This window comes from Salminus brasiliensis, chromosome 20 (assembly GCF_030463535.1).
Source record: "Salminus brasiliensis chromosome 20, fSalBra1.hap2, whole genome shotgun sequence".
Classification (NCBI taxonomy): domain Eukaryota; kingdom Metazoa; phylum Chordata; class Actinopteri; order Characiformes; family Bryconidae; genus Salminus; species Salminus brasiliensis.
In genome coordinates this window covers 19,083,536-19,097,524 of record NC_132897.1, presented here as the reverse complement: position 1 = coordinate 19,097,524, position 13,989 = coordinate 19,083,536, and the positions used below count along the sequence as shown (strand labels likewise).

At 41.8% G+C, this 13,989-nt stretch overlaps 1 protein-coding gene across 4 annotated transcripts in view; it reads left to right on the top strand.

The window, feature by feature from the left end:
- Nucleotides 1-13,492, top strand: part of dapk1 (death-associated protein kinase 1) — an 87,670-nt gene extending 74,178 nt beyond the window's left edge. For 3 of the 4 annotated variants that reach the window (XM_072664351.1, XM_072664350.1, XM_072664352.1), the window contains 7 exons: nt 604-820; nt 1,882-2,067; nt 3,073-3,270; nt 4,867-5,005; nt 6,676-6,796; nt 7,832-8,020; nt 10,016-13,492. In XM_072664351.1, coding sequence (XP_072520452.1) covers nt 604-820; nt 1,882-2,067; nt 3,073-3,270; nt 4,867-5,005; nt 6,676-6,796; nt 7,832-8,020; nt 10,016-11,284 — 2,319 coding nt within the window. In that variant the 3' untranslated portion in view covers nt 11,285-13,492. The remainder of the gene's footprint in view (nt 1-603; nt 821-1,881; nt 2,068-3,072; nt 3,271-4,866; nt 5,006-6,675; nt 6,797-7,831; nt 8,021-10,015) is intronic. The other variant, XR_011977950.1, reaches the window with a different exon arrangement.
- The last annotated feature ends 497 nt before the right edge of the window (nt 13,493-13,989 follow it).

The window sequence follows — 13,989 nt, the reverse complement described above, 5'->3', positions numbered from 1 at the left end:
AAATACCATAGCAACCACCTGGGATGCTATAGGAATCACATGGGATGCAACATTACAGCAACACCATTCAACCAACTAGCAACATCATAGCAACCACCATTTTTACTGTAGCAACAACCTAGCAACCACTGAACAACTCCATAGCAACTGCTTAGCAACACCAAAACAACTACAAAGAATACCAAAGCAAGACTATAGTAACCACCTGCCAAAACCAGTTACGTCCTCAAACCACTTCAGCTGTGCAACTATGCAGTGTTTTCTACCCGAAATGCCTTTTCTCTTTAACTGTCCCAGCACTTGATTCACCAGTGCCTGTTTAATGTACTCACAATAAGCTTAAGAAGAAGAATAACCAGATAAAATAAGATTAGGCAGATTTCCATAAGCCGATTTTCTTATTAGCTGTCCCGAGTCCACTAATGATGCTTGCGCACCTCAGCAGCTATTCATTTTAGTCCAGCACTCATTCGATTTCCCTCCTCTGACCAATCACTTCTCTCATCAGCATCTCTTTGCCTCGTGCCACTGGTTCATGTTACTGCTTACTCTTATGTAATCGGCTTCCATTAACTTACACACCCACTCTCATCGGCCCTTAAGGACAACCACAAGGGAGGCTACATCCAGCAGCTGCGACCCACTCAGACCCCTCAGCCACGGATCAAGCTGAAGCTGTTCGGCCACTCCGGGGCAGGAAAAAGCACACTGCTGGAATCTCTAAAGTGCGGCATCTTGAGGAGCTTCTTTAGGCGCAGGAGACCCAGACTCACCAACCCTGTCAGACACCCGGCCTCTCCGGCCACCTCCAAACCTGCGGGTAAGTTTAGCCCAGTATGGATCGGTGGGCTGCTGTGCAGATTCATTTTAATGGGTGACTACAATATGCAGTACAAAGTTTTGGGCACCACAGACTATGAGGTCTATCCACAGATGTTCTGTGATGTTTAGGTTGAAGAGCCATGGCAAAACCTTAAGCATGTGCCTCTTGGGGTAGTGCACTGAAGAAGCCTTTTTTAACCGACAGTACGAGCCATTGTTCCCTTTGTCCCCATTGAAATGTTCCCTATGCCACTGGATGCAACACAAGCCCAAAGCATGACTGATCCACCCTTAACAGTGGGCGAGGTGTTCTTTTCAGCACCTGAAATTCTGCACCATGTTTCTAAAACGCATCAGGCTTGTTTAGATGTTTCTGTGAAGACTTCTCAGTCTTCCTTGATGCTTAACTTGACCTCCACTGTTTATATTAACTGCTGTTTTAACTACATTACGAACTGAGGGAACGGCAACCTTTCTAGCATCCTTTTCCTGCTTTATTTAACTTTTCTGAGAAAACGCTAATTAAGGCCTTGGTAGAAGACGTCTGAGAGCTCAAATTTCTTGGGGTGACTAAACTTCACAAATGCATGCATGATATTTTATGAGCTATAAGCCATACTGACCAACTGTAAAACACAAAAGGCAAAAAGTGTCATTTAACTTGATGTTGAATTGTGGGAAATACAGAGTGGGATAAAGGAATAACTAAAATATCTATATCAGGAACTAACCGCTGATTTAGATGTATGTAAAGATTTTCGAGTGCTGCCAAGGTTCTGTTCAGATGTATTTGGCTCCCCCTTTTGATCATAACTGTTTACTGCATGGTGAGTTCAGTTACTGTCGCTCAGCTATTCCCAGAACGTCTAAACAGGATCAGAGGGATTACTTCATGTTTATCAAAGGATTTAAAAATTAATACATTTAAAAAGTATTAAGAATGGTAATTTGCTGGGTCAAATGAAATATAAGCTGTGCTCTAATGACGTGTTTGTGCCTGTTTGTGTGTGTGTGTGTGTGTGTGTGTGTGTGTGTGTGTGTGTGTGTGTATGCACACAGTGTCTGTGAGTATTACTAACTTGTATCCAGGCTGTGAGAACGTGAGCGTGAGGAGCCGCAGTATGATGTTTGAGCCCAGTTTAACTAAAGGAGTGCTGGAGGTCTTTACACCCGTACACAACGTGCTGTCCACAGCTGACGACACCGCCACCAAGGCCATCGACATCCAGATAGCCAACGTCAACGGTCAGAGACTCTGTTATGTGGAACTGTTTCATGCGAAGAATTTGATTTCCACTTTTTTTTGCCTCTCTCACCAAACATAGCCAGTCAACCAACATACGATCATGTTCACTGCTTTAGTTCTGCTATGACGGTAATGTGGTGAAAGAAGTTTGAGCTCTTTAACTGGGCAGCAGTTAGCTTAGACAGAAACATTGGAATGAAAACGAATAAATAGTAATTCAGTACACTATTATTTAATATGTACAGACTTATCTATTTCCAAAGCTTTACAATATCCAGTATTTACTAATTAATCCTCATTTAAATTTGTCACATACACAATCATGCAGTCATACAGTACAACTAGCAGTGAAATGCTTTGGTGACTGTCCGATCATATGAAAAAATAATCAAGATAGGAAGACGAGATTAAAGAAATAAAGACTGAATAATAGAAATATGTACATGCAAGCAATTAATACAAAAGGGAATAAATAAAATCTGCAGAAATAGTAAGTAAATAAATAAATAAAAGTGAAATTCTATTTGTACAAATTTGTATTTGCAATACAGGGCTGCACCATGATCAGGAGGTAGTGTATGGCTTAAAAAATAGTAATATGAAAGTTAAAATAAACATAGATAGAATATAAAAAAACATTTGGACTTATTTATGTCCCTGATTGAGGATCTGGAGCCATCAACTCTGATCACTTTTAATGAATAATTAGTTTTGCTTTGCTTGCATCTATGAGACTAGATACAAACATTAATATCCATCCATCTTTCTGAAATGGTTTATGCACCGTCAATTATTTAACAGACTGGGTTTAGCCATATCTATCAGAATGAAATATTCATGCGTGTTTATTCAGTGTTTTTATTATTCATGTGTCATGACTAAGTTGTCAGCACTTAGGATGCACTGTCATGATGTTGGAGCGCTGAGAGGGACTGAAACAAGGATTTTTATGGAATTTTGAAGGATAATTAGCGTAACTTGCTCTGTGTGTGGGGGGGTTTTAGGTGTGGGGGACTTCAGTGTGTGGGAGTTTTCCGGCAACCCCGTGTATCACTGCACCTATGACTACTTTGCGGCCAACGACAGCACAGCCATCCACCTAGTCCTGTTCAGTCTGGAGGAGCCATACGAGACTCAGCTCAGCCACATCACCTTCTGGCTCAACTGCCTCAAGGCCCTCACACTGCCTGAGGACAACATCGGTGAGTGTGGGTGGGTGTGGTTGTGTGTCCGCAGAGCCCTGTGATGTTAGTGTGCGTGCAGGCCCTGTTTAGGGCTCTTTCTTAAATTCTTAGATATCAACAGTGATTACTGTTGTTTTGCTGTACTGTTTACTATTTAATTATCATAATTATGCAGTTACATAATGAATTATGATTGTGTTTGGTGTAGAGCCCTGCAGGAATATAATAATGCAAATAATTAGAGCTACAGCCACCTAGTGTGCAGGCTCTAAGGAAAAGTGCCATCAGAGCAGCGCTAACATACAAATCAAGTACTGGAGATGAGAAAAGCAGCTAACCTTCTTAAACCTTCACCTCAAGTGAAGCACTTTTTATTAGAAACTGAACTCAGGAAGAACATGGAAAAAGATCTAAAGGATTCATCGAGTATCAGCAGTAGACTGATAGTCAGCTTCCTTTTGCCAATGCTAAAAACATCCTGCTAACCGACCGGCTTTGTGCAGAACTGAGTGTTACTGTAATGTCTTTAAAACTTCAGTGTCATTTTTGTTTATTTTCCTGTAGAACCTGGACTCCAGGCTTCGTCACTCCTTAACTGTGTTTTAAATAATGACAACATTTATATTTATTGATCATTTCGGCCAAATGTATCGAAGCAAATTCGCTATATTTAATAAGCAAAAAGCAGCATTAGTAAGACTGTTCATCCTCATAATACTATAACACTGCCAGAAAACCATCTTTGTTGATAGTCACCTATTAGTTCATTTACTCTGGCCATTGTTTTACAGCACTGAATGCTAACAGAGCTGTTGTCATCTTGCTTTTGTAAATCCTCTCACAGTCGGTCATATGTCTTCCACTTAGTTTATTGAACTTTCCCTTAACTCAAGTCGCTCATATATGTACCTATTAGATCACTGGAAGAAACAATGCGGCCTTGTGCATTAGCCATTTTAACATCTTACAAAGAGCAATAGGCAAATGAAAGAACGCAAAGTGATAAAAAAGAGAAGTAACCTGAGCGAGAGCAAGAGCATAAACCATACAAATGAAATCAACCTTGAAAAATCAAAGCAAAACCCACCCAGACGAACAATCAGTGCATGAGTCTATCTGAGATGAATGAGACCCAAATCTTTGAAAAATCTCTACTGTGCAGTTAGCAGGTGATTGGGGCAGGACCAGTTCAGCTAATGGCCTGTAATGTGAATTTTAATCAGGGGCTGAGACAGGAGAAAATAGAAGCATGGCCTACTTACAGTTCACTCAAACAGAAATCAAACACCGCCCAATATTCTCCCAATTAAGACTTGAATAATGAAAAACAGAAATGTCTCTGAAACGACCTCTTAGATTTCCAGCCATCCTGGACATGAGCTTCCTTTACTTGTCTACTAATTGATGACAGGGAATGGTGTAAATACAGTTACAGGCCATCCATATTACTCCCCGTTCTGTGAAAGCTCCTTCAATTACTGACACTTCATCAGTTCAGGCTCAGTAAGCTGCCAGACAGTGTGCTGAATTTTTCACATTAATTGGACAGTGAGGAACAGCATGTATGAATGGAGAGCTCTGAGATTTACGAGTTCTACTCTGCTGTGTTGGCAGCTTTTGGAGGGAAGATCAGAAATCCTCTTCAAGTTGTGCTGGTGGCCACTCACGCCGACATAGCAAACCTGCATCGCTCGTTCGGTGGAGAGTTCAGCTACGATAAGGAGAGGTGTCTGCTGAAGGAGGTCCGCAACAGGTAACACAGTCCACTCTTCTCTATCTGTTAAACGTGGTTAAACGTGAGGTGAAATTATGGGCCAAGTGTGTTTGGTTCAGAAGCTGATAAACAAATTGACCAGGATCTGTTTTTAGTCTTGACTTAAGGCTGTGTTACGTAGCATTTTCATCTTTAAATAACAGCTTCTAAATGATGCTCCACTGATGGGGAGAGTAATGGGGAGAGTAGCATCTGTATCATCGCATTTCAAGCTCGGCATGCCAGAAACTAGAGGTTGGCCCAATAACTAGAGATACACAAACAACACATTTTTTGTATATTGCATCGACCGATATCCATGTTTAGTAGCAGGTAGAGTGAGGAAGACCTTTTTATTTTGTTCTGTAATGTCTACATAATTTCCTTCACCCAAAATTGGGTTTCAATGCTAAGTCAAGTGAACTGAAAAGTTTGTATTCACAATTGGTTACTTGAAGTTTGACATTTTATACATGAAGTGTTGCAGCACTACCCATATTTATATTTATTACATATGTTTTATTTTTTAAGTTAAATTGATTTTTATTTATAAAGATGGTTTAAGTCATTGTTCAATAAATGAAGTTCAGAAATGTTGTGCATCCACTTGTTGTTATTATTAGTGTGAGAGTCTTAAGCATGTGAATAAAGCAGAAAACTTCTAGATATCGGCCCAAAAAAATCAGCAGCACATATCTGCCATCGGCTGACTCTGACCTTGGCTATAGAAGAATTATTTACAGTATTTACATTTACCTTTATCTTCAGGGCATTAGGCAGACACTCTTATCCAGAGCCACTTACAAAACTGCTTCACTGTTTATTCCTTATATCCTTAGCTAGTTTGTACAGGTTTGTACAGAGACCATAATACTCGACTACACTTCGCCCAAGTACTCTTAGAAGAGGTGGGTTTTCAGTTGAATTTAAAGACAGCAAGCGACTTTGCCGTTCAGATACCCAGGGTAAGTCTGTTCACCAGTATGTAACTCTGGTGAAGCGGGCAGGATAACAGTGTAACGCTGTGTAACCGTATGAGTCGTATTCATGTAAAATTCATGTAAAATTCCCCCCGCTTTCAGATGCCGGTTCTGTATCTCTCAGCTTGTAAAATGCATGTGAAAAGTATTTTCTTTAGGGATGGTTTAAAGTGCAAATTCGACTTCCTGACTGTAGGGGGAGCCCGGGAGCAAGAAATTACATTTCTCATATAACCTGGCTGAAAGCTTGTCTGTTCTGTTTGTGTTAATATACTTGGAGTATAGTCAATATAGTGTTGAGGTTCTGATATATCTTCCCTCATCCTCCCTCCTTCCCTCCCTAGGCTTATTTTTGAGTTTTTCATTTCAAGACCGTATTCAGTAAATTGAATGAATGAATCAGTAAATACTGTAAATTAGTAACTATTATGAAGCTATGAATAGTCATTAATTGAATGTCATTAAATTTCATACTCTGTATTTACTGCGTTGATTCTGAATTCCCAAATTCTCCCAGTTATTACAAAAACAGAACATTTCCATTACCTTCAATTGATAATTAATCATATGGCTTTCCAATGCTTAAGCTGGAATTGCAGACGCTTTACAGAAAGAACAGAAGCTGATGGATTTTCTTGCATTTGGGTTTGCATAAATTCATTACACAAACTAAATCCAATCTTCTCACAGGTTTGGGAATGATCTGCAGATAGCTGACAAACTCTTCATAATGGATGCCGGAGCTTCCAACTCCAAAGACATGAAGCTGCTGAGGAACCTGTTGTTAGAGCTGCGCAACTCCATCATCTCAGTAAGCGCTTTCTGATCAGTTCCTGCAGTCATTACCAGCCAGCTTTTATAATGGAGCCTCTGCTGAGCGGCAGCTCAAGCCAACATATTTGAACATTGCCATTAATGCTATTGTTGTGGTGGTTTTAGAACACTTACTGTGTGTGTGTGTGCGTGCGTATCATTTGTCTAAGCTGTCTGTTTAGTACACAGCTGTGAAACGGATATTTAATCTTCACTTGAACGATATAGAGAGATGGAGGTACTATAACACAATACATACAACTGAAGAAATGTCTTTAAAATCATTTGTCAAGAACATTTTAAAACTGCCATCATGGCCAGGGTCAGGCTGTCCTAGCAACTTTAGCCCAAGAGCAGACCACAGGATGAGTGAAGAAGTGTCCAGCAATCCCAAAATGTCATCACAGGACCTACAGGTAGATCTTGCCACAGTCAATGTCAATGCACAGCATCTACTATCAGACAGAGACCAAACATTTGATTGTCATGGCAGGTGTGCAAGACACACAAACAAAAAAACATCAGGGACATCACATTGGTAAGGGCTAGCTGTAGAATACGTAGAATTTTTTTGTTTTGTTTTACAAATCAATGTGGAATTTTTACCGGGACAAATATCAGCATGTAGAATATGAATAATGTGTGGTGTATGTGTGTGTGGCGCATTGTGACTCAGTCTGAACCCACTCTCTTTAACAAGGCCCTGTAGTCCTCTTAAGCACACATACAGCTGGCAAAAAGGCACAGAGCCTATCCCACACACACTCCCCGTAATGAGCCCCTTTCTCCTCCTACATCACTCTTTCTCTTTTCCTCCTACACATACCTGCAGCCATCTCTGTCTAATCTGCCTTTCTGATCCCGGTGACTCAGCTGTACCTTCACTCTGCTGTGTTCTGCCTTCTGTCTCCGACTCTATTTAACATCATACCTTCAAGCCAATGGTTTTTCTGACTGACAGAGATGGTTTTTCAGTCTCTCTTTGACACAGTGTTTCTCTTTGTCTTTCTCTGTCTCTCTCTCTCGTTCTCAGAGCTGTAGGCCTATGACCCAGCTGGCGGAGAAGCTTCTGTCCACTCTGCCCTCTTGGCGTAAAGTTACTGGACCAAACCAGCTCATGTCCTGGCAGCAGTTTGTGGCAGACGTGCAGGACCAAATCAACCCTCTGGTCAGCGAGGAGGACCTGCGAGAACTAGCATTACAGCTGCACAGCATGGGAGAGGTGTGTGTATACACTTGTAGTTTCAACTGTTTATTTGCTTAGAAAAAACAGTATGAATCATAACAAAATGTATCATGATATGATCAAATCATATTTTCAGATTTCAGTAGCATCTAATTAATCGGTGCATTTCTGTACATCTAAATGGAATTGCCAGGTATGCTGAAATTAGTAATCCTATTCAATATCACAGTGTTTCTAAATGTATCCTGATCTTAGATTAAGTTCATTCAGTTTACAGGTCCTGAAACTCTACTCTCTTACTAAAAGAATGTCTTTCAAACCTGATGTGGCTTGTGTCGATTGGGCTGTTTAGTTCTGTTATGCTTCTCTTCAAATGGCACAAGGGGAACATTTCCATGAAGCAATTTTTAAACAGTTTAGTATCCAGCAAATGTTGCACATTGCAGTTGACTGTCAGAATACCATGTGTAAAGCATCCAAAATAGGTTTGCAACTGCTTAGTAACAGAGACACTTTTATAAAGGCCTTTCACCTTGAATACAATGCTCATTATCTGGTATACTGGTGGTACAGGTGGCAAATCACTAGTACTAGACTTTGATATCCCTGCTTTATCTGATTTATCATTGGTTAGTTTTTTTTTTTTAGTTTTTAAACACATCAAAGTCACTGCTTGGTTGAGAACATTCCTCCAACCAAAAATAGCCATAACCTAGAAAAGGGTGTAGTTCCAATTGTGTATGCCTGTGTGCCAAAAAAATGTGTTTCTGATAAAGTGGCCAGTAAGCACACACACACACACACGGCCCCGTTCCTTTTGTGTACATTTATAGGATTCTTTGTTTCTATTCCTAGTTAGTTATAACTGCACAGATAAATGATTCCTGTTATTCTATATATCTCGCACCCGTATTAAGTTCTCAGTCTACAAACACCCCTCCTAGACAATTGTTGCAGTTACAGCAAAGGAACAACATGAAAAAAAACAGGGATCAAACAAGGTCAAATCTTGTGTGATTCAAATCCAAAATTGTAATAAATAACTGAACTGTGATGCTTCTTTAATTTGTATTTGTGGTGGGTAATAGGTGCTAGCAATATAGAAATCTAACCTTCAACCAGTTTAAATGGTGAAAAGGTGACTCAGTGTGTCTGTGTACCACACTGAGCATAAAGAAAAGAAAGAATCTGTCGGTTGCTGTGTGCTTCCTCCTCCTAACACAGCCAGGGCCCGATGGAGGAAACCCAGCCGTGTGCTGGAGGGTTCTGAAGTGGCCAGCAATCTAAATCCAATAGAACACCTGTGGAGAGATCTCAAAACAGCAGTTGGGAGAAGGCACCCTTCAAATCTGAGAGGCCAGGAGAAGTTCTGTATGGAGCGATATCAGATTTGACTTTCTTATCCTTATCCTTTTGTATTGTTCCAATGCAAACAAATAAAATAAACATGGGGATTCCAAGGCATTTGTAACTGCAACAACATTATGGAAGAAGCATTTTCTGCATTTTCTGAAAGAAATACAGGGGTGCCAATATTTTTGGTCATGACTGTGTGTGTGTGTGTGTGTGTGTGTGTGTCTCATCTTAAAGGATGAGCTGTGGGTGGAATTGGTTGAGTAGCTATCCCTCTTTTCTTCCAATTACACCTCCCACACTGCGCTAGCAGTGTAACAACAACAAAGCTGCCGGAAGAACGCCAGAGAGTTAGTCATCTGGCGTATTATGTAAGACTGCTACTGCACTGTCCCCTGAAGGGCATTTTTCAAAACCTAGATAATTAACCAGTGCTTTTAACTGCTTTTACTGTTACGTGGCACTAACAAACAGAATACGGCTCTGTCCACAAGAGGGCAGTGTAATGTCACAGATTGGTTGTCTGTCTATCTGGGAGCAGGTTTTCGGTCTGAGTGATATTCCTGGAATTCCAGTTGTTTGTTTTTTTTTGCAGCAGCATTCTAAGGAAAAGATTACTAGTAGTAACTCGCTCTGAATGTTCATCTCATGCCTCTCTCTTTTTTTTCTGTGCCTTAGATCAGTATCATGCAGAGTGAAACTGTACAAGACGTGGTTCTCTTAGACCCTCGCTGGCTCTGCACCAATGTTCTTGGCAAGCTCCTCTCCATTGAAACCCCAAAAGCCATCCACCACTACCGCGGGCGCTACCGCCAGGAGGAGCTCCAGACTTTGGTCTCCGAGGGAGATGTGGACGAGCTTCTCCAGATCCTGGATGCTATGGACGTGTGCGCCCGGGACCTGGCCAACCCGGGTATGGTGGACGTACCTGCTCTAATCCGCACAGGCGGCTTGCAGCGCTCCTGGACTGATGAAGACGATGAAGAAGTACAGGACACCCTACTGTACGGGGGAGTCCGTATAGTCCCAGCCGAGCACTTGACCCCGTTCCCTTGTGGCTTGTTCCACAAGCTTCAGGTAAACCTGTGCCGCTGGAGCAGGCAGCAGAGGCCTGAGGCTGAGGCAGAGGATGTGAGGCTGTGGAGCGGTGGTGCTCGGTTAGGACTTGGTGGGGCAGATGCCCTGGTGCTGCTGGTTAACCACGGACAGGGCGTGGAGGTACAGATTAGAGGGCCGGAATCAGAACGCGGTCGCTGCTACGCTTTGTTGGACACGTTGTGTGGCATGGCCGAGGGGTTGTTGGCCGCTACGTTACCAGGTCTGCTCACCGCCCGCCATTACTTGAGCCCTCAGCAGCTGCGGGAGCATCACGGGCCCATCATGCTTTACCAGCCGAGAGACTTCTTCCGAGCTCAGGCACGTGGCGAGAACGCTCTAGCTAACACCATGGGTGGCTATCGCGAGAGCTTCAGCAGCATTGTGACGCTAGGCTGTACACAGGTCTACAAGCGGGGTAGCCTCGGCGGGGACGTCTCAGTGGCTGAGGTCGGCCACCTGGCCCGACGGAAACTCTGCCGCATGCTGGACCCTCCTGACGCCCTTGGTAAGGACTGGTGTCTGCTAGCAATGAACCTGGGCCTTAGCGAGCTAGCCGCTAAATACAGCACAGGTACCAATGGAACTCCTCCGGCAGACCCTTTTTCCGTACCAAGCCCCACCGCAGCGCTCTTTCAAGAGTGGAGCCAGCGCTCGGACTCCACTATTGGTGTTCTGGTTGCTAAGCTACGAGAACTTGGACGCCGCGACGCTGCGGATTTCCTCCTAAAAGCAGCGCCGGTGTTCCGTGTAAGCGTAGACAGTCTGGGCACGCCACCAGAACCCTACGGCCCGGTCTGCAACGGTGGCGGGACATCTTATAACTCAATCAGCTCTGTCATCTCACGCTAGAGCACCACCTACGTGCAAGGAGGAGCAGTATGTGCAATTTAACCTGTGGAGTGTTGCTAACTCTCAAGTTCCTTGTTACTCAAGACTGGAGTCTGTAAGGTTGGATACTTCAAACGCTTTGAATCTTCCTACCCTGCTGTTTCTGAATGTCTCGTTCCTCTTAGAGGGTGCCTACTTTAAGAATGGTTTTTATCTCGATTTTTCTGGTTCAGGTCATGACATCAAGGAAAATTTCACCCGGAATGATGAATTCCTCAGTTTTGGATTCTTTTATACATTCAGACATCTATTGTAATAACGTGGTTTATACACAATTTGATGACACAAGGATGGAAAGCTGAATGCTTGGCCTCATTATTTAAAACAAGCAGGTAATGAATCAAGCAGCTTTGAGTGCCTTTAAGATGGTAAGCTATTGTCAATGAGCCATCTTGGACATGCCTAGAGCCCCTTACTAAAATACGTATATGTCAGTATTTACATTGCTGCCCCTCAGATCCCTTTGTAAACCTACTGCTTATATGACAGAGATTTTTGTCCACTGGTGCAGCTCACCATTGTCTCTGCCTTTACATTTAAAGCGTATCTTATGCTAAAATTATTAGCATACCACTTGATGCTGGAGAAGTATCCATATTGGAAATTCACTGAGCTTTTACTTTTTAATAAAAAAAAAATATATAATAATAAAGAATCGTTTTAGGCAAACAAATTTCCCTCAAAATTGTTCTTAGATACCTCATCACATTTTAAAGGGCATGTTCCTGCAGACAGGGTTGAAATAACAGACAAAAGCACATGAAAAGCATTAAACATTCCGCTTAAGAAAATTAGCAGAATTCGATCCAAGTGAATCGAAGGACCAAAACCTCGTTCGTGATTCTCAGAACGACATGCTGAGCCACACGAGTTCTTTTTATCTTTGCTTTAATTCAGGATTTGCTTTGGCAATGTTCATTTTTTGATCCATTTTATAATGTTGGTTCAATATTGCCGCAAAACAATACTGTAAACTTACACGTGCGTTCCTTATTTAACAGGAAAAGCGGTGTCCATTACTAATGTGTTTTCAGTTTAAACAGTGACTTTGGCTGCTCTGTGTTTTGAAGCATGATCTGAATATTGTTACAGTCGTCAGCTTTAATGAATATTTTCTGTTTCACATGTATTAACACCGTCCATGAGGTGCTCAGACAGGTTCACCGGACACATGCTTGTCTGTCATGATCATGAGCCGTCTGCGCTCTTCTGTGGAAGTTTTGCACCAAAAGAACGACCCTTCGTAAGGGACTGAACCCGGACAATGGTTTATGAGATGAGTCAGTTTTCGCACTGAGGTCTGAATCTGAGTAAGCTGATGTATATTCAAAACAACGTAACAGTGCTTTAGCTCTTTCCACTACCAATGCCATAGCCCATAAATACCCACTCACTCGCCCATGAGTAAGTGTGTAGCTTATAGATTGAGGTCTAGTTCTGTCACACCTGTGTGATGCAGTTGGACTTGGAAATAGATTATATATTATGCTCATTTTGTGGAACGAATGTATTGCTTTCCACAGTTTGAAGAGTAAAAACATGACTTTACAACAGCCTTTCTCTCTTTCTCGTTTCTGTCTTTTTTTTCTTTCTCCTCATCTCACTCTATCCCTCCCTCTCTCATGCTTTCTCTCCTTTCGCCATCTCCTTCTCTGTCTCTCTCGTTTTCTCCTGGTTTTGCTTTCTGTCCTCTTGCTCCTGTCTTCCCATCTCTATTTGTTTGCCCCCCCTTCTTCTCTTATCTTGCCTCTCTCTTTCAGGACATAAGGGAGCCCCTTGCATTCACAATAAAAAAAAGTCCCAAGTATAGTTTTCCCACCTCTAAATCATTCCTCATTCAGGCCAACTAAAAAAATAAAACAAGAAAAGGGAAAACCAGTGCGTAGTCATGTTCTCATTCCAGAAGGCACATTTTTTATATTGTGGTTGAGTCTATGTATTATTGAGTGTCTCTTTTTCTGTTTTCCCCCTTGTAGAAACTCCAGTGGGCTTCATGAGTGGGGCCATGAGTCGGCTGTATTTAAGACTTGTACAGTCATTTCTTTGCACAAGACTTTTTTTTTCTTCTATTTATATTATATTCTTAAAGCATGTGTCTGAATGCCATGTCCTTAATACTTCCTTAAAAGCGGTGTAGTACATTTTTATAATAAATTGTTTACCTGACCACATTGTGACTCTTCCTTTAGTGTCAAAGGTTTTTCAAATGTTTTTGTTTTCCCCCCTCTAAGAAAGTTGACTGGGGTTGTTTTGATCAGTAAAACTCTTCCCCTCTGCTGATATCAGCCTGTTGTGATAACAGCTGTTATTTCTAAAGCACTTCAAGTTGTCAGAGAAATGCTCTGCTTGGAATTCCAGTCGATATTACTTCTGCCTCACTGCTCCTATTGAACCTTCAGCCCAGTCTGATATGGATAAGTGTTCAAACACTCTCAAAGTGAAGCAAAACACTCTCAAAACAGAAGTTCTGTGTGGATCTAGGCCTGTATGCAGACTTGAAAAGGAAAAATCTTCAATATCGAACAATTCCTTAAAATAAAACATCCACATTGAAAAGATGCTGAATAGATTTGACCAAAATATCAAGCATTTTTCTAACTTCCTTAAGGAGCCTAAAGTGGATCCTCTCCAAAAATTCCCTTTTAAGGCTTTTATTTTTAGGAATA